Source organism: Lonchura striata, chromosome Z (assembly GCF_046129695.1).
Source record: "Lonchura striata isolate bLonStr1 chromosome Z, bLonStr1.mat, whole genome shotgun sequence".
In the NCBI taxonomy this organism is placed as follows: Eukaryota; Metazoa; Chordata; class Aves; order Passeriformes; family Estrildidae; genus Lonchura; species Lonchura striata.
Genome location: NC_134642.1, coordinates 64,391,575 through 64,418,068, shown reverse-complemented (window position 1 = coordinate 64,418,068; position 26,494 = coordinate 64,391,575). Strand labels below are relative to the sequence as shown.

Here is a 26,494-nt window from a genome sequence, read left to right as displayed (position 1 = left end):
GTGGGGAATGGGGGAGGAAAACCTGCACAACAGAGGCAGCGGTTCCGGAAGAGCAGTGAAAGCATGTGAGAGAAGCAGCTCTGCACACAGGAAGGTCAGTGCAGGAGGGGAGGAGATTCTCCAGGTGCCAGAGCAGCCCATGGTGCAGCCCATGGTGAGGCAGCTGTGGCCCAGCAGGCCGTGGAGGTCCGTGGTGCAGCAGGGATCCTCCTGTGAAGGATTCTGTGTTGGAGCAGGTAGATGCTTGAAGGAGATTGTGATCCTCTGGGAAGTCTGTGCTGAAACAGGCTCCTGGCAGAAGCTGTGGCCCCAGGGAGGGAGCCACACAGAAGCAGGTTTGCTGTCAGGATTGTGACCCTGTGGGGTCTCACACTGGAGCAAACTGTTCCTGAAGTACTGCACCCTGTGGAAAAGGACCTGTGCTGCAGCAGTTCCTGGAGAACTGCAGCCGATGGGAAGGACCCATATTGGAGAAACTCGTGGAGAGCCCACTTTCCCGTGGGAGAGACCCACATTCTCCTTATCTTTCTCTGGGGCCTGGGAGTCTTTTTGTTATGTTTCCTCTCCCTTGCCCGTGGAGAGGACAGATAGAGTGGCTTGGGTAGGCACCTGGCGTCCCTACAGGCTCATCCCACCACATGTAGACAAGTACAAAGGCTATATCCAAGCACAGGCTGAGGAATTGGAACCTGGTTTTCCACATGGAATTTTCTAGTAAAATGAATGACATGCAGGGTTTCTTCACAGTTTTCTTTTACTTCCTTATTTATTAAAATTGAATCTTATTCTTTCAATTAATACATTGTCCAGAGTTTTGAGATGCAAGCACTACAAATTGTTAGGAAATGTCTGGGAAAAGGCATAGTTTAAAAACAAGTGGTGTGCATTAATCTTTTGAGGAGGGAACTGTAATTTCTCTTCTGGTCAGCAGCTGCATTAATTTTTGATCCATGGAAAGCTTTAAATGGTGCAAACCCCTGAGTTGTCTCTGTGATGTGATCCATAGGGTTTCTCCAAAGACGCTGGTAACATTCTGCACTAATGACATGCTCCTTGGCACGCTGATGGCAGGAGACAGCACTCTCTCCACCGTGACCCATGTTATTGTGGTGAGCATCCTGTGGTCTTTCATGTGGGGTGGAGCAATATGTATTGCTTTGGAAAATGAGGTCTTCATTTGTTTTACTTAAATTTGCTGAGCACTTTAGGTGTTTTTGTTTGGTAGAATCTGAATCAACTTCAAAGACTTTCTGAGTCCTCAGAGTAGAATGCATGTTTTGTGCAGTTTGGTGTTTTTCTGTGTGTTTGCGTTTTTCCTGTAAAAATATCTTATTTTCATGCCAATGGTTAAGTGTGGAATCAGGAGGAGTGGAGAGGGACAGAAGTGTAAATATTTCTGAACTTCCATGGTCAGCAGAAAATCCTTAGGGAGGCTTACCTTGATGTGGTTCAATGTGATTGTGTCAGATTTTCTCTTACCATTTGTTTTAGCAATACAGGTTTTCAGTCCATTTGTTTGCCCAGAGTTTTCTAGATAATGTGGAGTCTAATTGCTAGCAAAGTATTCAGATTGTTCATTTGTGATTATGTCAATATTCCTATGATGGAATTGAATAAGTAAAGGGAACTAGAATGTTTTTGGCAAGACTTAAGTACTGAAGATGAAAAGGTAAGTTTAGGTGCCTGCCTGTTTATCAGAGTTAAAAAAGCATGAGAATGATTTATACATTCTTGATGTCAGCCTACAAACTTTGTATTTTGAGTCCTTGTTTCCTTCATTCATAATATAAATCAAAACAGAAGAATGAAAAAGATGATTAATCAGTTATGTGCCTTAACTTACAGGCTTTGTGTATGACTTGTCTAAGCAATTTGTCTGTTTTTCTGATTATGTGGTGTCATATATTTTTTTAAATGCTTATCAGTGGTGAAGTGAGAATTTATTAAAATAAGATTTGTAGTTTGTGGTGTTTTCTTGAAATTTGGCTTCAAATACAAAACCAGAGAGGTTTCAGATACTCACTTTAGCCTCTAAAGTTAAGGTGCTTACAGCTTCAGCATTGTAATGCACTCAGCGCTGATAAAAACTTTTTGAGGCATTTTTGTTTCTTTATGGATAGTTTTTTTAAAAAAACCTATTACTTAAACTAGACTCACACATATTAAGGCCTCTGTAATGTGCCACCAAAACATGTATTTTTTTTTAGAGAAGTTTTTTTTTGTTAGAAGTTGTGAATCTGTGATGGTTTTTATCTCTTTTTTTCCCCTTTTGTTACAGGATGAAGTACATGAGAGGGATAGGTTCAGCGACTTCTTGCTAATAAAACTGAGAGATGTGCTGCAAAACCAGAATAATTTAAAACTAATTCTCTCTAGTGCTGCTCTAGATGCAAATCTCTTTATTAGGTATTTTGGAAGATGCCCAGTAATACATAGTAAGTCTTGATCTTAACTCTTAAGTCTGAGTATACCTGCCCTGAGACTCACAGATCTTACTAAACTGTAGCAAATTATTCTGAGTAAAGGCACATGATTAATACACTGAGAATTCCAGGAATCTTTGTTCTTTCTGTATGCAGGTTTCTTGTTTCTTGACTGTTTGCACCTCATTCAAAGTGAAGTGTTTTAGTCACTGGGAGTTCTGTAAATGCAGGTACATCCTGCCCCCCTCCACTCTTAATTGAAGAAGGAGGAAGAGGTCATTGAAGTTCTGTCTTCATGCTGATACAGGACTTAGGAGCTACATGAGTGTGATATATATCAGTGCATTCCAGTAGGATCTTACTGTTCAGGCTTTTTGAAGGTTGTTACTGGTTACTGGATAAAACACAAATAACTGTACCAGTTCAGTTCAGAAATACAGGCTTAGGCAGATTGGGTTTCACATGAAAAAAGAATCACATGATTCTCTGATTTAAGGAAAATTAGTAGTTGTTCATCTAGGTAAATATTCAGAAAAGACATCCAGTTTCGCTTAGTTTGTTTGCAGACTCAGTTACCTGCAGTTAGACTACATTCAAATGCAAAGAAAAGTTACCATTATTTGCTGGTTTAATTTCATTTGACTGATCTTAAGTAAAGGCAAAATGTAAATGCGTGGGAGATGGGGGGTTTTTGTGGGTTTGCGGTTTTTGCCCCACCCTCTTGGCTTGCAGGTTTTCTGAATGGGTGACCTCCTCTGGCACCTTGCAATCCTCTTACTTTTTCAACAGTAATGTCCAACTTTAATGTGTTTTGAAAGGTAGCTTTTAAGAGAAATGCTTTATCTGGCAATCAGGTAGACTCTCTGCATGTCAGCCTTTTTAAAAAAAAATCTCAATGGTTTTAGGAAATGGGATTGCTTACTGGTTTATTTTAGCAAATGTTTGTGAGGAGGAAACCTTTTTTTCCTTCCTTTTTTTGCAGATGGAACTGTTTAGTTCTCAGTTTTGAATTTTTGCCCAGTTGAATAAGGTTTGCAGCTTGTTGGAGACAGGAATCTGGAAATTACACGTGATTTCATGTTCTCTGAATTTTTTTTGCAAGGGAGTGCCTCAGTTGTGATTGTTGTATGACTTTCCAGTTTAGTCTTTTTGCAGCTTCCTGTTCTTTCAGATCGGTCAATTTGTGTTGGAAAATCTGCTGGCAATCTCTCCCAATCTTTCCAGTTTACCACAGTGTTTGTGCTGGTTATGTAACAGGCCAATAACAATTCAAAAGATGTTTTTTTCCCGTTTTTTTTTTTTTTTTTTTTTTTTTTTTTTTTTTTTGGTTAATTTAAGAATTAAAAGAAGTAGCTTTTTCTGTTAATGTAATATACAAGGTTTGAGTCTCCTTCAGCAATACAGCTGACAAAATCCTGACCACAGAAACCACATCTTGTAGCTGTGGATCGCTGTAGTACACAGTTTGTGATCAGTGTTGGAAGGCTTCCTCTGTGACCAGCTTCTAAAAGTATGTGAATTGTGGATTGTTCTTTCTGAAGGAAAATCCTGAGTGTTCCTGAGTCAGGTTAAGGAACAAGAAATCAAAATGTAGAGATTTTAATCTTCATGCAAAAAGCATCCTGCAATGTTGACAGATAAGGTCTAAAAAACAGTCCTGTTGAAAAAGAAATCAGGATAAATTATCAGAAGGTAAAGGCCACTGGGATGTCTCATCTGTCAAGAAGTATTCAGTAAAGAAAGCTCAGCTTTGCTGAATTAGTAGAGGACATGGATATAAGGCTGCCTTCTCACATGATTCTCATGAAAAGAAAGTAGTTCAGTACAAAGATGTACTGTCTCTGTGTGGAACCTTGCAAAAAGCTGTATTAATTGCTTATTAATTAATTACATTTTTAATCCAGATGGCAGATTTACATGGCAAGTTCTTGTTTGTAAGCCTAAACAAAAACAGCTGTTTTCTTTTTCTCGTTTAAAAAAAAATTGTAGTTAATAACTGTCAATCTTCCAAACATCTCCTGCTGGAACACTTCATAAAATTGAAGAGGTTATGGAGAAACAAGGTGGCATTTGATTTTGGAAATGTTTTGTTTTGTACAGTTTTGAGAAAAATAAACTCCAGTGAAGGTAGTTTTTTAAAAAATTAATTCTGTAAGTGAAGCTGGTGAATATATGATCTTTTATGGATTTTTTCTATTTTAGTCCAAGGGAGACCTTTTGAAGTTAAAGAGATGTTTCTGGAGGACATTTTACGAAGCACTGGGTATACAAACAAAGAGATGGTGAAGTACAAAGAAAAGAAGCAGCAAGGTCAGCGGACTTGTTAATTCTAAGGGTTGGCAATGAGAATCATTGATTGAACAAACAATTAACAGGATTATTTTCTGTTGAAATTCCAGAGTCAGGAGATTAAATGAGTGTAATTTAGATGACAGCAAGTATCTTTAAGCTCTCAATATTTACATTATGGAAATAGTTTATGCAATTAAAGAAAAAAAAATCACTTTGATTCAGTGGTTGCATTCTGTTTTCACTCAGTTGATAAATGTCATCTTTTTTCTAATTATTATGCTGTAGAGTTATATATAACTGGGGGCTCTGCCCACATGAATACTAAAGAAGCATAGGATGCTCTGTACCTTTGGGTGCAAATTAAAGTGCAGCTATTAAAGCAGGCATGATTTTGTACATCTTGCACTAAATGGACAAGGTATTCCCTTCAGTAACATTTTTCACTGCTTTCTTCAGGCATGGATGCATTTTTTTAAGTGTTAACACTCTTGAGCTAAACATCATTGGTTTTAAATTAAGTAGATACTGCTTCAGAAGTTTTCCTGGCAACTGAAAGTAATGATCCCAGTGATTATTTAAAGAAAAAGTAGAAAATGCAAACCCCAAAGCTATAACATTCAATATCCAGTCCTAACTGGATATTGATCACAGTGCTCATCTCTGATCACTGGGGTCAGAAAAGTTCAGTTAGGACACTGGTGTTTTCTGATGTTTCTTCCACTAGTGTAGAAAAGTAAGTTGTTACATGCAGGGACTATATCACTTGTCTTCAGAATTCCATTTGTGGAAAAAGATCTGGCCTGAGATTGTGTGGAAGGTGATTACTTAAGGAAGATACTTCGAATGCAGTAGTTTGGAATAATGGAGGTTTGGGGGGTTAAACAGCAAAGTGTTGGGTTTTACCTTGTTTTTATAGCCCGGGTGCAGTGCACTTTGGGTACCCTTAAACATGTCATTTATGTTGGACTGGTAGGAGCATTCTAGACTAAAAAAAGATGTTGAATGGGTAAAACTTGGTAAAACCTGCTGTGACTAACTTTTTTAGTAGAAGACAATGGATAATAAATATGACTCTAAAACTTTCTTGGGGAATACTTTGCATTCTAGAAGAGAAACAGAAGAACACTCTTGCTGAGTGGTGTTCAGCTCAAGATAACACTAACAAAGGGACATCTCGGAGACAAAAATCGGTTCCAAGGACAAATGAGGAGTACAAACGGTTGGATGATGGCGGTGACACAGTATTTAATCAACTGGTAAGTTTTTTCTTTAGTCGGAAGAGATGTTACAGGTGTTTATATTTGTGTTGTATTACTATCCATTTAAAATCTGTTTTCTAAAGTTCTGTCGAGTCTTTCAGGACATTAACGTATTTTAAAGATTACTTGATGAGGATGAACAGCTCTAGCTGAAGTGTGCTCTTCAGTTAGGGTGGTTGCACACAGCTTTTCCTCAGATCAAATGGCTCGACTGCCATTGTGTTCATACTTGTGTATGACAAAATCAATGCATGAACTGATACCTGAGTGCTGGGTTTCTGTTGCTGCTGGGAAAAATAACCATTGCAATTCTTTGTGGGTAATGTATGAGAATAAAGACAACTCTTGGAAAAGATTAAACTTTCAATATTGTTTTTTATCTTCAGACTGAAAAAGATGTGAATTGCCTTGAACCGTGGATAGTAAAAGAAATGGATTCCTGTCTTTCTGACATCTGGTTGCATAAAGATATTGATTCGTTTGCTCAGCTGTTAAATCTTATTTTAACTGAAAATGTCAGTGGTAAGTTTCATGTGTTATTACATAAGAAAAAAGCAACCTCAGATGTACTTAGATTTTTATGGCTACTTTTATCTCCAGTTTCAAATGGTATTAACCTTTGCATTCTGATGCTGACTGAAAAAATGATAGGGCTAGCAGAAATAATGAGTTGTTTAGTTAGTTGTTGTTTTGAAGTATTGACAGAAGTGTGTTTCTAAAACAGTGTAGAATTCATATGAACTAACTTCAGAGATAAAGTGAGGAAACAAATTCTCTTTGGGCTGGAATTTGAAAGCAATATTTGTACTATATTTAGATGAAAAAATAACATTTCTACTGGGTTTGCTGGATTTTTTTTTTTTTTTTTTATTTCTCAGTTGATTATCGGCACAGTGAAACTGGTGCGACTGCTCTGATGATTTCTTCAGGGAGAGGCTTTTTGAGTCAAGTAGAACAGTTGATCAGCATGGGAGCAAGTATCCACTGCAAATCATCTAATGGCTGGTAAAAACAGAGAAACCAAAAGATAGATTTATTTGTCAATATAGGAGAGAGGAAGAAAATTCTTTATCATCTAAATTAATTTGCTAACTTATCACACTGCTGTAAGAACTATAGATTTTGACAGCCTCAACAATTTCTAACTCCTGATAATCACATCGTTTTCTGTAAATTCTAAATTGAATTCTTAATTACATGGTCTTGATTGTGAGCTATAAACTTTGCTTCAGTAGGTCTTATTTAAGATACTGGTTAGTAGAAAACTGTAATCTACTGAATTGGACCAAAATATTTGGCAATTGCTATTTTCATGGAGTTACACATATCAGAAGATCTTTCTGTTATGTTTCTAAATATATTGTAGCATGTAAAAATATTTGTGAATCTGTAGAAACTCAGGTTTTGTGGTCATGGAGTATGTCTTCATATAAACAGGGAAGTACAGTAAATAATTGTAGTATGGAATGATAAGAATTAGGATTCCAGGGGTCTGATATTTGGTACTAACATTTGAATAACTTGGGGAAGAAATGCAATTTAAAGATAAAAGAGTGAACTGCATAGTGAGAAGGACAGCTTCTGAAAGACATGAAATAGCCAGATGTTATGCCTGGGGTGTGACTTTTTGAGATGACTTCAAGGATACTGCAAACAGGCAGGTCTGATCTCTGCACCATTTTTAAAGGAATGGCACCTTCTTCCTCCTCACTTCCTTGTGCATGTTTGCTCCTGTGTAAAACTGACATTCTATTGTGGTAAAGAACTGTAGTCACCTAAAAGTCAGCTGTTAACACCTATGAAGCACTTTCAAATGGGAAGTTGCAGATCCAGCAATAACAGTACTGATGTCAATACAGAAATGGGTACAAAAGTCTGATGTCAATTGCCTCTCCTGATGTGCTCTTCATATGCATCTTTTGAAGTGAAAAGTCTAATAAAAATACTTGTGCAACTATTTCAGGATGGCTGTGGACTGGGCTAGGCACTTTGGACAGACAGAGGTTGTTCATCTGTTGGAATCCTACAGGTAAGCTGTAACTGTTTTGCAGAATGAGTTGTATATGATATACATAGAGTTGTGATGGGAAATTTGAGATTTGTGTTCTTCTAATCAGAACAGGTTTTAGCTTTTCATGCTCTAAAATCTGGACTTAATAGCAATACCTTTTTTTAAGAATAGGAGTATTTCAAAAAATAAACAGCAAAAAAGTTTATACTCAATAGCATATTGTTTATGCTTGCACAACTTGCTAATTCTATACTATGTACCATTTTCTTTTCACATGCTTACTTTGGAAACAAATCTGTAATGTGTTTTTATCTGTATTTTTTATATGCAATAGGCATATTAAAGAAAATTTGCAGAAGTAATGTGTACACTAGGCCATTCAAGAATGATTTTCTGATTAACTTACAGTTATCATACTTGTGGTAGTGTTTTGTAAAGATTATCTCTACTATAATTTCTTTTAGTGTAGTTTCTGCTAGTGGGAAATTTTTGGAGAAGACGTATCTCTCAAATATTTTTACTTGAACAGATAAACGAGAAGTATCTTTATACTTTCCTTTGCTTATGGTTGTGTTTCAATGAAGTTGAAGAAAACTAAAGTTACCACTAATAAATAAAGTGGCATCCTTCATTGGGTTAACATTGGAATCAGTAAACAGTAATAGTATGGTGATTCCCTTCTGCTACACTTAAACATCAGAATTCAAGACCAATAGTCATGTTGGTCTTGATCTAAGTTTGAGTTGATGGCTCAATGCAAACCCGAAGGGGCAGCCTTGATTCTGGTGTATTTTCCTGTTACAGCGCTTCATTCGGATTTGGAAACATGGATGAAAGTTCCAGTTCCCTGGTCCAAAAAAGTGCTAGTGACCTTAGTGCAGAGGACAGAGAGCTACTGACAGCTTACCATCACAGTTTTGATGATGAAAAAGTGGATCTGGATCTGATAATGCACTTACTTCACAGCATCTGTCATAGTTCTGATGCAGGTAGGTAAATACCTAACCAGTGGTTGTGGATTTGACTTCTGATAATCATGCTCTTTTTTCAGCAATCCACAGACGTTAAAACCTTCTGAGTGCTATTCGGCATGTATTTGAATTTTCTGTTTAACTTTGCAAACCCACTTCCTTTTTTAGGAGCAATTTTAATATTTCTTCCTGGGTATGATGAGATAGTGAGCCTGAGGGACCGCATTGTTTTGGATGACAAGAGATTTTCTGATAATGCTCACAGGTAAAACCTTTAGTTACTGTGGCTTTTCATTGCTTCTTTTAAGGATCCTTAAAATGTTCCTTTTGTCTTGCATTAGATACCAAGTTTTCGTGCTTCATTCAAGTATGCAGACTTTGGACCAGAAGAAAGTGCTTGAAAGTCCACCTTTTGGCATCCGCAAAATTGCAAGTATTAGAGGACTTTTTCCAATGCCACAATGACCTATTTTGCCATTGCTTTTGCAGTTATTATAGTTTTGGTGGTTTTGGGTTTTTTCTTTGCAGATTCTTTCTACTAATATTGCAGAAACCAGCATAACAGTCAATGATGTGGTGTTTGTCATTGACTCAGGCAAGGTGAAAGAGGTAGGACTGCCTTAAATTTTCCTAATGTGATTCTAAAACACACAGTGTATAAATTTTGGAGAACTTTTTTTTTTTTTTTATTACTTTACAGTAAAGTGAGAAAAAGCTTTTACTAGCTGAGACCTAGTGCCTGTCAGGCAACAGTCCTTTCTGAAAGGCTTCAACATGCATTTGTTTTAAGACAAATACTGTAAACTATCCGTCTAAAAAACCTTGAAAATCTTGAATTTCAAAAATTGCGGAGCATTAAGATACTAGAAAGGAGATACCCTCATTAATTCACTTGAAATTGAGAAGGTACCTTTGTCTCAGAAGCTGCTGTATATATTACTATTTCATACTTTTTAGAAAACTCCTGTTGGTAATCTAACTAACTAGTAACTTGTATTTCATGTACCCTATTAAGTTTTCAGTTTGTATTCCTTTCTTTGTTTTTCTAGAAGTCTTTTGATGCACTGAGTTGTGCTACAGTGCTAAAAATGGGGTGGATTTCAAAAGCCAGTGCTATCCAGAGAAAAGGCAGGTAATAAATGCCTCATAGCGGTTCCCATTTTGCAGATATGCACAGTCCTTTATGTTTAGAATAAACCACACAACACAGTAATTGTTTCTGGCCTATTCTGGTGTTGTGTTGCATAGAGGCCAACACTGGTTCTCTGCAGACGAGTAGGCGTCAGCATGTATTTCCTTGGAATAATCTCCCAAGTTGTAGAAAAGTGATGCTCAGGCATTTCCCAAAGGTCTGGGTTGTTTTCCCCCCATTAATTTGTTCTCCTTCCTCTTTCTCCCACGTAGCACCCGCAGTCACAATGTCCAGTGGGATGTTTTCACATCATGTCTATGGGCAGAGGACTGCCTATTTCACTTTCTCCAAGCTATCCATGACTTAACAGGCCATGATTATATTCTTCCCAGCACTGTGGGGGAGGGCTCAGAAGTTTATGTAGCAACAAATGCCTGTTTAATCAATCATATTGGCATTAAGCTGCATGTATGCACATAGATGTATATGACTGAGAGAATTTGCTCATTCCTCCCTCATTCACTCACAAGTTACTTCATCTTTATTCTACCTTTTACTCCAAGGATCACTTCTGTTTAGGGGATGTGAGGAGAAGCAAGAAAGTTTGCAACTGGTTCCTTACAACAAAGGATGATTGAGATTTGGACTGGTCTTAGGTTAGCAAAAAACCCACAGCACTTTACATTAGAAAAGCCTTGTTTTTCTTTCTCCAGATTTCTCAGTGTTGGGTTAAAATTACAGTAAAAAATTGCCACACTCTCAAAAATAATTAATGATTAGGAAATTCTCATGTTGCATGTGACCTAACAACACTTTCTTCATGGTAGTGCCTCTTCTTTTCCATTCTGAGTTTCTGTGTCTGTTTGTTGGCTTTTGGTTTTGTTTTTAGAAAGAAATCCTCATTTTCACAACTTCCCATATTTTATTTTCAAGGGCTGGGCGCTGTCAGCCTGGGGTCTGCTTTCATCTCTTCAGCAGGCTCCGATTTCAGAATATGTTGGAATTTCAATCTCCAGAACTTCTAAGACTGCCGCTTCAGGTGCATGTTCAGTTAGAAACTATAACTTTAAAAAATACAATGTCCTCAAACCATACTACTAATTGCAACAAATCATGTGTTTGGCAGCTGCTTCCAAATCTTGGTAATCTTTTTTTGTTCTGCCTTTTACCTTGCAGGAGATCTGTTTGTACACAAAAATTCTGGCTCCAATTAATTGTCCAATTGTAGACTTTCTTATGAAAGCTCCTGATCCTCCGCCTGCTGTAACTGTGAGAAATGCTGTGCATATGCTTAAGGTCAGAAAAGGAACAGGTTTAGATGGTAATTGTGTTTGATCCCAAATTTGTGGTGTAGCAGTTTACTGACTTCAGTTTGTACTGAAGCTGTTTTTAATTACTTAAGGATGTTTTGAAGTTTTGCTTGTTGTCTGTTTTCATTTTGTGTGTGGGGATGTGTTTTTCCATGTCAAGGGAAGAGAGTGCTTCAAAGTCTTGTCTCTGTTAATAGTCTGACTTGCTTCTTCAGTGTTTGGAAACAAGTCTAGTTAATGTCCATTATTCACATCCTTTTTGCTTTCACTGTAAATTGATTTTGTCCACTGTACCCATCCTCCTCTCCTTTATTTGTTTGTTTGCTTGTTTATGAACAGACCATAGATGCCATGGACCCTTGGGAAGATCTCACTGAGCTTGGTTATCAGCTGACTGAATTACCTGTAGAGCCACACCTCGGTAAAATGGTGTTGTATGCTGTAGTTCTGAAGTGCCTGGATCCTGTTCTGACCATTGCCTGTGCTCTTGCCTGCCAAGACCCTTTTGTGCTGCCCACGCTGGCCTCCCAAAAGCGTGCAGCCATGCTGTGCAGGAAGCGCTTTGCTGCCGGGACATTCAGTGACCACATGGCCCTGCTCAGGGCTTTCCAGGTAGTCTTTCATTTCAGAAAGTACTAATCACAGCACATCACCCAAGCAAAATGCAGATGTACCAGTTGGATGTAGAGTGGCGGACTGTGATTAAGTCCTCAGAGAAGACTTTCTTTTTGCCTAGTGCCTTTCCTGTGTATTGGACTCATAAATTTGTGAGGGAGCCCTTTTTGTAGTATGTTTTGTTTCAAACCCTAGAAAATTTTGAATGTTTCAACAATGTGCCTCTTTGCATCCTACTACACTGAACTTTGAATCATGATCTTAATGTAATGATCTTTATTTATTGTTTTAATTTGACATAATCATCACTGGAGTGAGCACATAAAGAGAATCTAATTGTTGAACAGAAAAAATAATCTGGTTTGATACATTAACTTTTAGAGTGGGTTTTGCATTCATTTTATTGACATAAATGTAATCTTTAAAAAAACACCTGCAGTTTTTAGTTTAAGTCCTTCAAATTAATAGGCAAATGTAAAAACATTTTCAGGCATGGCAGAAGGCACGCAGTGACGGCTGGGAGAGAGCCTTCTGTGAAAAGAACTTCCTATCCCGAGCCACAATGGAAATCATTACAGGAATGAGAACACAGGTGCTTGGCCAGCTTAGAGCCTCAGGTAGAGAAGTTGGAAACAATTTTAACGTTGTTTTAAAGTCAAGCATATAGAAATTGTAACAAAAATCATGTTCACTGGTGTAATTTTCCTTAATTTGAAATACACTGTCATGCATACATTCATGAAGGGTATGGTGCAGATGAGGAATTGTGGCTGATCAAACTGAAAGCACCCTCATCTCCACATGCCACTGCATTTCATGTTTTAATGAATTATTCCCATAGGAAATGTCTTTATATTGCAGAAAATAGTGGTATCCTGTCTCAGTATGAAACCCCTTATCAGGAAGGATTTCAGTGTAATGGTTTCTTCTTGGTGCTGTTAAGGTTGGCAGTGGTGAAAAATGCAACAAAGAAGTCATTTATTTCACCTTTAGTTTCTGACTCCTTTTGAGAGCCAAACACAAGGTAACATGGCACTGTTTTGTCTCTTTCATTTGTCAGGTTTTGTGAGAGCCAGAGGAGGAGCTGATATTAGAGATGTTAATGCTAACTCTGAGAACTGGGCTGTAATTAAAGGTGCCTTAGTGGCTGGGATGTATCCCAATCTTGTGCATGTAGACAGAGACAGCCTGGTGTTGACGGAACCAAAAGAGAAGAAAGTGCGATTTCATCCTACCTCTGTTCTTGGTCAGTCTCAGTATAAAAAGGTAAAGACACTTTGAATTCATAGTTCAAAAAAAAGGGTACTAAAACCTGTCACGTGTTTTAGAAATGTCTTTTCCTATTTGTCAGTACTTCAAAAGCAGTATAGGCATTTAACACTACAGCTTTAGAAAATACTGTTCTACCCAGCTGATAGAATTGGAGTTGATTCATTTTTCTATCGTTTCAATTAGTCCTTTCTCTAGATGGAAAAGGCAAAAAGGCAAAAAATCTGCCCTGCTATAAAATTGTTTTAAAGATATAATGATCCCTATTCTTAAAAGCAAGTTTTTCTCTGAAACTTATTTTTAACATTTCTTTTTAAAGCAACATATTTTGTTTTACCATGGTAGGATAATTGATGAATCTGGTTGAATTCTCTCACACTTTTTTATGTGCATGTGCGGCTTTCGGGGGTTTCTCGCCGCTGTCCCCCGTCCCTCCCCGGCCCCCCGGGACCCTCTGGCTAGCTGTCCCCTCTCGGGGCCGGGGTTTTCCGCGGTCCCGCTGCCCTGGGCTCACCAGGCAGTGGCTGGGTTAGCACGGTCCGAGCTGCGGCGCTGCCTCGGTCGCCACTAGGATTCGAGATAAAGAGACCAAGAGAGACCAGTGGTATGCTTGTCCAGAGAGATTGTATTGCCTGAAGCGTTGCAGGGACCAAAGGCCCCGGGCTATTGCCCAGATACAGTTTTATACAGCAAAATTAAGAGTTAAGGTCTAAACAATAGAGACAGTGTCCAGCTTAGGCACATCAGAACCACCCCAAGGGCCAGGTCCAATAGGAACTGCTCAGGGGTGGGGAGAAAGGGGGTTTACAGAGGAATGCTGAAGCGGGACTTTCCTGAAACAATGGAGCATACATAAATGTATCTTTTCCCTCAGTTTCTCATTTCCAAGGCCTTTCTAAAACAAATCCTCCACACTACCATGCCAGCATGATAGCAACATGCATGTATATTTTTATATGTATATAATTGTACATGTATTTAATTCTCAAAATACAGAATCATAGAATGGTTTGTGTTGGGAGGGACCTTAAAGCTTATCTCATTCCAGCCCCTGCCATGGGCAGGGACACCTTCCACTAGTCCAGGTTGCTCAGAGCTCCATCCAGCCTGGCCTTGGGCACTGCCAGGTTGAGGCACCCACAGTGTCTCTGGATAAAATGAGAAATACGTTCAAATTTACATTAATTACAGGTAGAGGGTACAATAGCCTGGTTTTACCTGCTCTTCCACAGATTGCCCCAGCAAATGGAAAAGCTGCAGCCATCCAGGCCCTCCCTACAGACTGGCTTATATATGATGAAATGACGAGAGCTCACAAGACAGCAAACATCAGGTGCTGCTCTGTTGTGACACCTGTCACCGTGGCCCTCTTCTGTGGACCAGCCAGACTGCAAAGTAATGCCTTGCAGGCATCTTCATCCTTTCAAGGTACACTGGAGTCTGGATTTGGGATGTTTCCGTTGGTATACATCAGCGTGTGACATGCAGAGCTTATTTTTCAGTAATATTTAATACATATATTGGCTGATTCTGGAAACAGCGCTGTTATAATTCCTGTAGCTATTCAGGAAGAGTTTGTTGGTTCTGTAACAAATCTCTCCATTTTGGGATTCCTTACCTATTCAAGTCCATAAATTACACAGTCGTAGGGTCTCAGAAACTGCAGTATAGTTTGTAAGGAAAGAATGCAGCCACAATATCTAATGAGAACTGTAGTACTGGTACTGAGAAGTGTAGTATGCATGTTCTCTTTCTGCAGACTACTTTATTTGATACATTGAACCAGATTATTCAAACAGAATAATTTAGAAACAATCAGTATGGCAAACAAGTCATGTTGCTTCTAGCTAACACATACATTTTCAAGATATGTTCTACTGATAATTTTTAATTTCAGTTAACTGTACTATTAACTATAAGTAATAGAGAATATATTTACATTTCCTTCTTTTTTTCTCATTTAAATTGAGTCCTGTTGGAATGGAAGCAAAAATAACTGCTTCTAGTTGTCATAGTTTGAATCAAACTAAAAGTCCAACTTATTTCTAAAGCTTTCCTGTCTTGCTTTTAAACTGTGAACCTTAGAGTAGTGCTCATGCTGACTGAATTGCACTTAAGAAAAATAAAGAATCCTAATTAGTAGCCATACATATTTTTTTTTTCTTACTAGGTCTTTAAATCTGCTGTTTTACTAGGAAATAGAGGCATGTGTGATTTTGCCAACAGCTTTAGGCAAAAGTTGTATAGTGGCCTGTGAAAACTGGTGAAGGTACATGAGTTGGGTCACATCATATCAATCCACATTTTTACATAGTAGGACCTTCAGCAGGCCTGGCTACTTGATTGCTGCTATCTGGAGCAAAGACTTTGCAGTGTATTTGCAGAAAAGAAGAGGTAGTTTTACAAATGTTTACATTTAAAGTCAATTTTAGAAGGAAAAATATTGCTGGTAATACAGTAGTATGCGGGTTTTTGTATAGAAATAATAGTAGAAAAAATATGGAAATTCTGATGAACCTTTTGTCTTTAATTCAGGGGGAGGGGTGTCTAATGATAGCAGCGACAGTGAGATGGAGGACAGGACGTCTGCTGATCTGGCACTGCTGAAGCTGGATGAATGGCTCCATCTTAAACTGGACCCTGAAGTAAGTAAGAAATTACTCCTGGGTTTGCTTCATGTAGAGGAATTGTAAAAAGATGTGAAAAGGTTTTTGTAATATTTGAGTAGCCAAGAATTTTCTCCAAGAATATCATGGTCCATTTGGGTCTCTCCAACTAGGTACTCTGTGATTTAACCTTTACTTCACAAGCTCATTAAGAATTAAACGGCTTCAATCCCCTTTGGCACAGAGTTGTCTGTTGCATGAATTTGTGTATTCAAAATCCAAGTTGCAGTGTTTGATCACCTATCACCCATACCTTTCTCTTCTTTTACCTGTCAGCAGAAAGAAAGAGAATAGTCACCTAAGTCAACAGTGAGAGTGCTCATCCCTCTTCCTCCATATTGGTGTGGGTGTCCTGTCTCTCACAAAAGGGAGCAGGAAAGCCTCAGCAATCCAGATGCTGTTGGGTCTGTTTCAAAAACTTTCTGGGCAATATGATGTTTTATATCTGAGCTTGGCAGTTTTGTCCCTTTCCACAAGTCAGCAGATTCTGAAGAAACTGGCAGACAAAAAATGATGACTGCAAGGGACAGCAAGCTGCAGGTGACAGTGACAGCATAAGGGCCCTTCTGCTCCTTCTGGCCTCCTGTCCTGCCTGCATGGTGCTCCATCAGGCCATAGCACAAGCTGGGATAAGCTAAAATCTGGACAGGAGCTGAGAGAACAGTCACATTGGCATATTGTGTTCTTCTTTCTCTGAGAGGATAACCAAAATCAGATCAAAAAAGGAGCACTTGAAGCTGAAGTTGCTGAGAGAAAGTTGCTGTCAGATTTTGGAAGGATACATTTCAAATCCTCTTTGAAATAGAAGTCTTTATGTCATTGAGGAGCTGTGGCTGCAGTTTATGGGTCATGAAACACACAACTTTACCAACTCTAATAATAATACTCTCTCTCCTAGTCATGTCCAGAAGAGTGATTTTTAAAAATTTATTGTAATGGAAGCGTTTCTAGTAGCAGAATTAGACAATAGTCTTCTGAATTTAGTCATCACATTTGACCAGGTGTCTATGTAAGAAAAATATCACTTAGAGCTCTTTTCCATCAACTATACTGAAGAATGCATGAGTAGAGACTGATTTGAGAGGAAGGGCATAAAGCATGAAAGGATTGAGTTTTCTTGAAAGATAAGAAGGAAAAAAAAAAGTCTGTGGAATTACAATACAAAGCTAAGTTTAGTACAGAGCTAAATGAAATGTTTCCAAAATGACCTTGTACCCAAGGAAAAGAAAGCAAATTAACATCATAGTTTAAATATGGATTATTCCCCTTCCCCAAGACCTTAGTCTTGCCTTCAATTCTGGGCTCTGTTTATATTGGAATGCCAGGTGTTGCTTGATAGGGAAAAGACAGGGTTCTCTTACCTGTGTGATCTAATTTTCATCAGTATTTAACAGAATTGGAATTCATTGCAGGCTGCTGGTATGCTGCTGCAGCTCAGGCAGAAGTGGCACAGCTTGTTTCTGCGTCGTATGCGAGCTCCTTCTAAGCTGTGGTCTCAGGTTGATGAAACAACTGTAAGAGCAATTACAGCTGTTCTGAGTGCTGAAGAACAGTCTGCAGATCTGCAGCAGCCTTCAGGAATTGGCCAGAGACCAAGGCCTGTGACTTGTGAAGAACTTCCTTTGGCGTCTACATGGAAGTCAACCAGCAGCAGAAAAAGCTCAACAGAAACAGAATTATCTGACTCCTCTCATGCTGAAAAGTAAGATGCTGAGGTCTTCTGCTTACTGTAGGTTGCAGTTTATGTATACGAGTATCACTTAAGTTTCTGCTAGTAATAGGAGGTGAAAACAGTGGAAGTACATTTGGAAGGTGTTATACTGTTGTATGCTGCATTGTAATCCCAAAGAGAAGTATTTCATACCTGGGGCTGCTGTTTGAGAGAGCAGTCAGGAATATTGTCCATGAATTGTGATGTTTGAGAAGTAGCAGAAGAAGTTTAACAGTAGCATTAAAAAGCAATGAATGGTCAGTATGAGTTTTTAGTTAGGTTTAATAGATGTTGTAGTTGCTGTAATACATGTGGTCATGCTGTAGGTGGACAGGTCGATGTAAATTGTTCAGTGACTGCTTGTGAAACTCAAGGTATGTCCTTTGTAGGGTTTCAGTGAAATCTTCTTCTCCTGCACTCCACCAGCCAAAGAAGTACAAAGAAAAAGACATTTTGCTCTCCGGACAATGCTCAGATGACAGATCAGCTCAGTCCTCAGTGAAACCTGCAGACAGCAGTAGCTATTCCAGCCCCTGTGCTACTCCTTCTTCTCCAGTGTCTGGAAAGGTAGAGTTCTCTAACATACTACCCTGCTCTTCCAAAATAATAGAATTTCTTGCTGATATCATTCTGCAGTTAGGTATTTTACTGATAAATTAGGAATCTAACGTAGCTTTTCATTTGTAACACTGCATAATACTTCCTTCTGGAATTTAAAAATCTAGACTAAATATCCTTGTTTCACTAGTTTAATACAGCAAAAATAATTTATGGACTGCTGAGGTAAAGCTATCCAAAGTAGAAAAAATGAGATTTAAAAAAACCCCCAAACTTGTTCTAATAAACGTGTAAGTTTTTTTCAACTAAATGAGTATATTATATACATACTTCTGAAGTTTTTGGATTCTGCCTTTTTCTGCATTCATAATAGATTTTCAGTATCAATACTGATTCTGTCTTACCTGCCTTACTATGACTGATTTTTGTGATGGTTATTTTAACAAAGCACACATTTTTAATGAGATTACTGTGACAGTTGTCCCTATATACTTGAATAGTAGACTGCAGTAACACGAAGGAGATCATTCAGAGGAAACTTCATGGACTCATTGGAGGATGTAGTAATTCCTCTTGAATCTTCCAGCTTTTAAATTAAGACAGCGTAAAAGAAGAAAACATTTTTCCCGAATATAGAAATGCGAGTAGTGTGCTGTAGGCTACACTCTAGGATGATGAATTTTGGTGTCATCTCAAGGTCTGTCAGACTTTAACCAATTCTAATTAATCACTAGGCTTTTTAATCCTATTCTGCTCTACTTGTTTCCTGCCCCTCATGGATGAATTACTGTGGAAGGGGCTAACAGCAGGCCTGTTAGCTAAAGGAGCAAAAAGAAGCTGAGGGGCAAGAAGCTGATAAAGAGCTCTCTCCAAGGCTGCTACCAAGGAGGCTGAGAGAAGAACTGGAGAAAGATAAGGAGGGAACTGCAGCTGGATAAAGCATTTTCAGAAAGTTAACTAAAGTCACTGTTACTGTTCACCAGTGGTGTTATGTTGATTTTTTGTGGCCAACAGTTGGGGTAGAAGAAGTATAAACAATTAGAAAGTTTATAAAAGGTCATGTTCGATAATAAAGAGTTGCCATCTGAGACCGTCTGTGGTCTGTGCTTTGTGTGGCGACCGCCTCACGATGCAGTGTATATACCAGTGATAGCTGGTGCCCACCACGTGGAGCCACAGCCTGAGCAGCGTGGTCGGTCTGGAGCCACGCGGGGTCCCAGCGACTGGCAGCCCTGACCCGCTGGGGAGTAGCAGGGGAGGCGGCGCTGGTGCAGCTGAGAGTGGCGGGTGGAAGCCACAGGCAAGTCCTGACCTGATTTTCTCCTATCAACACACCTGGAAGCAGGTGAGGCACCAACTAGTGATAATGGGAAATAAATCTAAAGAGGAAGAGACTATTTTGGCTACATAGAAAGCTTTGTTAAGAAATAAGGGAATTACTACTTCAGACTATGCCCTTTGAAGTATATTGCTGTGGGCTAGATCATAGGATTTTGCTACTGATCCTGACACAGCATTTAGTGTTAAAGGTTGGAAAAAAAGTCAGGGACAAGCTGTGGGAAGTCACCTGAGCGGGAGATAAAACTATTGTCAATCTAGTTGTTACTTGGAGATTGCCTTTTGAGGCATTAAAAGAATGGAAAACAGCGGGAACAAGCAGAGTACAAGGTGGATGAAGATTTGGGGTTGATAAAGGAGTCTGATGGGAGGGATGAGTCAGATGGGGCCTCTGATGGGGAACTTGTTGCATACATCCTTGAAGAAAGTGCAGGTGCCCATGGAAGTTACCAGGCAGGCTACCAAAGCTTCCAGGAAAGTTGCCAGAGCTTCTGGGCTGGATGCTGAAGCTTTTGGGAAAGCTGCTAAGGATTCCGGGCAGACTGACAGAGTACCTCCTTCTCAGACTCCTAAGCCTCTTTATCTCACCTGCACAGCAGCTTTCAGCAGTGCCTCTATACACTACACCACTGTGCCAGTTAGCGGAAATGTCTTTGGCAGAGAGACAAACCCAGCTGTCTGCCCCCTGCTCCCCTCTGACGCTGTTGAGGCAGGATGGGAATGAATAGACTTTGTTCAGAAGGCTGAGACTATAACTGATTTATTTCAAAATACATCACTCTTTTATACAGAGCTTTGTGCAGACCAACTCTATTGGTCCTGAAGTGAAAACATCTCAACGTATTGGTGTGCAGTGGATGACATACAGTAGTAAAACCTAATTATAAACAATTTGAACAAGAGAGATAAAGAACTTACATTCTTTCTCAACACTTTCTCAAGCTTCTACCTGGTTAGAAATTTATGGTTTTTCTTTGAATCTAAGACCTACACCCCTCCACTCTAGCCCAGCCATTTGCCCCCCGCCCCCCTCTGAGCTGCATGAACAGTTTGCAAGGTCGTATCCTCCACTGCCGGACAGTGACAGCAAATCAAGTGAAGAGTCACCCGCAGTAACACCTGAGGTGGGGCAGGGAACTGTTGGCAGTTCAGCTTTTAAGAGATCTAGCCCTACTGCCCCATGGACTTTGCCTCCGTGTCAAGTAACTGTGCTTCCATGACAGCCTCAGAAGTTTTGGGAATTTCTTAGGAAGAAAGCAGCTGAATAAAAAAATTGGGACCTAATAGAAAGATTTGGTGCCCCAAAAGTACCTCAGGAGGAGAGTGTTAAGGCAAATGTTTCCTGTGATAATCCTATGGCTTTTCCAGTTTTTAATGCAGTTCCTGGAATAGGGCAGGATGACAGTCATCATGTCTTTGCCTGGAAGGTTGTGCAAGATCTCCAATTGAAAGTGGCTCAGTTTGGTATTAATTCCTCAGAGGTAATGCAATTAATACATGTAATTAATGCAGTATGCTTGTACCTTATGACATCATGCATCTTGCTACAGTTTTATTCCAACCAGTACAGTATGGTGTGTTTCAAGAAACTCAGAGGTGAGTGGCTGAGCACACAGCTTTAACAAATATGCAGCTGCCTCAACACGACTCGTCATGCTGTGGGTGTTGATGCCTTATTGGGCACTGGGCCTTTTGCTAACCCAGATTTACAGGCAAGGTGGGATCCTTCAATTTTGACACAAGCTCGGCAAATAGGCATGAGTGCTTTAATTAAAACAATGGAAATGGCAGCTCCAAAACAGAGATATGTTACTATACAACAAGGGATGAGAGAACCATTTTTGCAGTTTGTGGAAAAGCTTGCTGCAGCTATTGAAAAACAGGTAGATAATGAACCTTTGTGACATAGATTGTGTATAGAATTGGTGAAAGAAAGTGCAAACCCAGACTGCAGAACGATTATTGACACCTTACCTGGGGAGCCCACATTGCCTGAAATGGTTACTGCTTGCTCAAAGTTGGTTCAGTAGAGCATAAAATGGCAGCTCTTGCTGCAGTTCTAAGACCACCACCGAAATGCTGTAATTGTGGACAGCAAGGGCATGTAAGGGCACAGTGTAATACCCAGAAAATAACATCTAAGTCAAATGCAAGCAGCAATGTTATGTGCAATCATTGTGCTAAATTTGGGCACTGTGCACGAGTAAGTATCATGCAAATGGTCAGCTGTTGCAGGGAAATGGGAAGAAGAACACGAAGGGGTGTGTGGGGACACAAATAACCTGACAACCATTAACAGCAATTATGGGCATTCCCAGCACTGCAAAGCTACCCATTTGCAAACAGTATTCAGGAGCAACAAGTGGGTCCACAGGGATTGATGTACCCACCACCGACACAGTAACTATTTTGACAGAAGAAATCTGCAAAGTGCCCCATGACACCTATGGTCCAATAGGACGTGGATTGAGTGCATTTCTGATAGGGATATCAAGTACTACACTTAAAGGTATTCATGTGCATTTAGGACTTATTGATGTTGATTATTTAGGACAGAGTCATGCTATGATATGAATTGATGACTGCCCTATTACTATTCAGGAAGGAACTTGCATCACTCATCTTGTAGCCTTTGTGAGTTTTGTTCCCAATACAGTAAGTACCTCAAGTGTTCCGGACTGAGAAAGTAACGGAGACCCATCCAGAAAAGACATGCATCCTCACAGCCAGTGGATATCATCCAGGAACTGTATCGGTAACAGGTTTGATTGACACTGGAGCAGATGTTACAATAATACTCTCATGACTGCATTGACCTCAATCGTGGCCTCTCACTCGTGCAAGTTTTGGACTTATGGGGTTGGGTGGTTCTACAACAGGTGGCTTGTCAGCCATTGTAATTCATGTGAAACATCCCGATGGCCAACAAGCTAACATCAGACCCTCAGAATTACTGGGATTTTTAATTACTATTATTACAGAATTACTATGGATTTTTAATAGGAGCCGCTGTGATGCAGGGTGGTGAATGTCCAATTGTAGCCTTGACATGGTTAACAGATAAACCTGTCTGGGTTGATCAGTGGCCCCTTACTACTGAAATGCTTACTGCCCTGCAAGAATTAGTCACAGAACAATTGCAAGTGGGTCATATTGAAGAATCATTCAGACCCTTGAATACCCCTGTTTTTGTAATAAAAAAGAAATCAGGAAAATGGAGACTTTTACATGATTTACAGCACATAAATGCTGTAATGGCAACAATGGGAGCTTTACAACCAGACTTTCCTACACTGACGAAACCTGGCTAAAAGATACATTGAATCAGATATATATCACTAATACTTTCTGAAAGACTAAATATGGTCTGCAATAATTCTAAAGTTCATCAGCTGCTTACATTATTCTTAAAATGTAAAATTGTACTGCTCTCAAAAGTAAGAACCTTCCTCAAACTCCTAAGTAAAAGGTTGTTTGAAACGTATTATTTCAAACAAGAAGTGTTTCTCAAATATTTTACAAAACCTAGTGAAAATATTATTTTCTTGCAAAATTTCACATTCCTGTACAGACCCAAGCCAATTGTGCTTAAGCAATAATAATTACTCACACTATTACTGTGTTCTTCTACGCTACAAAGTACATATTATTTAATGTCAGTAACTTCATTTTATAAGCTAAATTAATAGTTTAAGACTTTCCATTAAGAATCAAAGTGTATCTGACAGTATTTCAGAGATTAAAATGTGTGAAAATACCACAAATACATAAAATTGCAGTCCTATACAGCATGTGAACATAGTAAAATACAATGATCATGACAGTTACATTTTTCCATTCTAATCTTTTTCTGAAGCTTTGCATGTGTACCAGGTAACTGGGCTGGGCTTGGTGTATCACTGTAGAGCCCCAGGAGCTCTGCTCCCAGTCAGCTGAATGTTAGCACATGGGCACCAGCCCTGGGCAGGAGCCAGTACAGGGCCCCTCCTGCAGGAGAAGGGATCAGGCCCTGCTCTGTAACTTTCATTTTGGCCACTTCTGTGAACAGGTAAGAAAGGTCAAAATGAAACCTTTCCCAGGTATTTCCGTCTGCTTTATCTTTTTGGCGCCAGAACTCTGGGTCACAGATGGCCTGGTTGTGTGCTGAGCAATGCAGCCCCCACGAAGTCCTTGGTTTCCCCACAAGTTGCCATGCCTTGTTCCCAGGTGTGCCCAGCTCTGACAGGAGCAAGAGTCTACAGCGCCGTGCCCTGCCCAGCCACTTGGAATCAAGTGGGCGTGTGCCTTGGAGATTTGCAGGGGTCCTTGGTCTTCATGTGGAAGCTCTGTGTTCCCTGTCCGGCATGGCAGAGGGCTGGTGGGCTGCCGTGCTGCCGGATGAAGAGACGCCGCAGCCAGGCGTATTCTAAGGAGTCCAGGCAGCCTAGGGAGATCTCCTGCCTAGGCTTGCTTTCACTGCCAGGGCTATAAAGGGCTTTTTCTGCTGCCCTTTTCTTTCTAAGGGCTTTGGAGCAGTTTATAAAGCCCTCAACACCAGCACAGGACAACAGGTAAAGTGTCAATACCCGCGGCAGTTTCTCCCTAAGCTCTGCTGTCTGGCAACAGGGCAGTTTGGCACAGCTCGCTGTGTCATGGCACGAGCGCTCGCTCCGTGTTCCTTGAGGTCTCGTGCAGGGAGCGACTTCTCAAGTTAATGGTGGCCAATGTCTTTGTAGGTGGCCATCAAGATAATGTCTCTTCAGGAGAAGATGTCTGAGGAGCTGGCTGTCAATGAAATCCTGGTGATGAGGGACAGCAGGAATCCCAATATTGTCAGCTATTTAGACAGGTTGGGGTATTCTCACGTCTATGTAGCTTTAGACATCTGCATGTGCACGGGAGGAGTTTGCAGCTGGCTTTCAGTAATCTCTTCTGGCATGTGTAGCTTGGAGAGCAGTTGCAAAAGCCTGGGTCAGGCCCTCGGGTGCCTGAGCCGTGCCCATTCCTCTCTCTCCATGCCGTGGTTTCCTTCTTTCAGCTACCTGGTGGATGCGGAGCTCTGGCTGGTGATGGAGTTCATGGACGGCGGCACGTTGTTCGATGTGCTCCGGGCAGTGTACCTGGAGGAAGGACAGATAGGCGCCGTCTGTCGGGAGGTGAGGCGTCCCGCTTGTGCTTCCCCTGGCCTGCCCAGGATGGTTCTTGTCAGCTGGTGGTTAAGGAGAGCAGAGATTTCTTGGCCCCGGCTTTCTTTTGGCGCTGCTCTCACAACACAGAGCAGAAGAACGAGCATTAATCTGAAGGGAACTGCCTGCTGGAGTCCCCGCACGCCTTAGGCTCTGTTCTTGCACTCTTCCATGCTGTCCGTCCTCTGGCGCTTGTGCACACTCACTTGTTTCATTTCCTGGCTTGCTCCTCTCAGCTTTGCCTCTGAATGTTTGTCTGGAGCCTGTCCGTCTGTCCGACATTCCTTGACATTCTAAGCCCGCATGCAGGTGGCAGAATTTCAAGCCGAGGGCGAAGGAGATGTCCTCAGCTTCAAAGCACGGCATTGCAGCCCAGATGGCGAGGGATTCTGAAACAGGTCTAATGTGCTGCTTCCTCCTCTGCTGCCACAGGGCTTCCAATGAAATCGTTGCCATGCTGCTTGCCAGCCAAAGGTCACGTGCTTGGTACCAATGGCAGGATGGACTCGTGCAAGCTCAGATGCCTTCGCTTTGAAATATCCAAAGCACTTCTAAGAGTGTTGAAGCAGCAAGCTCTTGCTCTTGACAGCGCCGTGCTAGTGCTCCCTCCTTCACAATTCCCTGAGAAAGCTGTCAACCTCTTGGAGCCCTTTTCTTTCTTCTGGGATTAAATCAGATGCTGAATGTTAACTTTCCTTCCCTCCTTTCTCTCTCAGTGCCTGCAAGGACTGCATTTCCTTCATTCCCGCCAAGTCATCCACAGGGACATCAAAAGCGGCAACGTTCTCGTGGGCATGGACGGATCTGTCAAGCTGGGTGGGTATCGCCCCTGCTCAGGGGCAGCCTTCCCCGCGTGTGCTGTGGGGCCGCTTTTTGGTGACTGCCACTTCCCCAGAAGCGCTGCTCAGCCAGCGCGTGAATCGTGAGGGTGTTTCTGAAATGGCCAATGCCCTATTTCCCTGGCTCCAGCCACGGGGAAGGCGAGCTCAGCTGCCTTTTCAGCTAGACTGGGCATGGCCTTGGCAGGCTTGGAGTGGGCCATCCTTTAGGCCGGTTTGTCAGCGGTGGCTGGCTTTGACAGGCTTTGTTTTTCTCCTCAGCTGACTTTGGCCTCTGCGCTCAGCTCAGCCCTGAGCGCAGCAAGCGCAGCTCCAGAGTGGGCACTCCCAGCTGGATGGCCCCGGAAGTGGTGAGAGGAGAAGCCTACGGCCCCAAAGTGGACATCTGGTCCCTGGGGATCATGGGGCTGGAAATGGTGGAAGGGGAAGCTCCTTATGAGAGGATGGCCCGTGTCAGGATAAGGTGCAGCTTAGAAAGGGGGCTCTGTGTGGAGAGAGCTGTTGTGGCTAGGAAAGGAGCAGCTAGAGTGTCCTCTTCCATCCATGTGTTGTAGGTTTTTGAACTGATAGAAACGAACGGGCCCCCGAAACTGCAGAACCCCAGGCACCACTCGGCTCTCCTGCGCGACTTTCTGCGCTGCTGCCTGCAGGCAGACGAGGACAGGCGCTGGTCTGCCCAGGAACTCCTGCAGGTGAGAAAAAGCAAAGGGGCAAAAAGCCCTGCCAGCTGAGAACACCTGCATCCAGGGATCAAGAGGAGTGTGGGCTGCGTGGGTGAGGCAGCTTCCAGGAGAGGAAGGCCCACGGGGAATGTGCTGCCCTCGGTCCTCTTGGTGTGTCTTTTGGGCAGCCAAGGAGTCCTGCTTGGGCCCGTGAGGATGTGCTCATGGAAAGTAACGGGGGTTCCCTTCTTTTTGGTTTTTCTTCCGGGCAGC

At 41.1% G+C, this 26,494-nt stretch overlaps 2 protein-coding genes across 2 annotated transcripts in view; both read left to right on the top strand.

Moving 5' to 3' along the window:
* LOC144248282 (3'-5' RNA helicase YTHDC2-like) overlaps positions 1–18,347 on the top strand; it is a 30,247-nt gene extending 11,900 nt beyond the window's left edge. The window contains 21 exon segments of the mRNA XM_077790287.1: positions 1,007–1,109; positions 2,279–2,435; positions 4,626–4,733; positions 5,823–5,971; positions 6,361–6,496; positions 6,853–6,979; positions 7,938–8,003; positions 8,790–8,974; positions 9,125–9,221; positions 9,298–9,385; positions 9,485–9,565; positions 10,006–10,088; positions 11,022–11,127; positions 11,265–11,384; positions 11,738–12,010; positions 12,504–12,630; positions 13,074–13,279; positions 14,515–14,710; positions 15,818–15,927; positions 17,361–17,650; positions 18,049–18,347. Coding sequence (XP_077646413.1) covers positions 1,007–1,109; positions 2,279–2,435; positions 4,626–4,733; positions 5,823–5,971; positions 6,361–6,496; positions 6,853–6,979; positions 7,938–8,003; positions 8,790–8,974; positions 9,125–9,221; positions 9,298–9,385; positions 9,485–9,565; positions 10,006–10,088; positions 11,022–11,127; positions 11,265–11,384; positions 11,738–12,010; positions 12,504–12,630; positions 13,074–13,279; positions 14,515–14,710; positions 15,818–15,927; positions 17,361–17,650; positions 18,049–18,319 — 3,079 coding nt within the window. The 3' untranslated portion in view covers positions 18,320–18,347.
* Positions 18,348–23,898: 5,551 nt separating this feature from the next.
* Positions 23,899–26,290, top strand: LOC144248333 (serine/threonine-protein kinase PAK 1-like). The gene is made up of 7 exons (XM_077790416.1): positions 23,899–23,955; positions 24,058–24,105; positions 24,271–24,383; positions 24,573–24,690; positions 25,437–25,536; positions 25,821–26,011; positions 26,114–26,290. Exons 1-7 carry the CDS (start codon positions 23,899–23,901, stop codon positions 26,288–26,290), a joined length of 804 nt encoding a protein of 267 aa, XP_077646542.1.
* Positions 26,291–26,494: the final 204 nt, after the last annotated feature.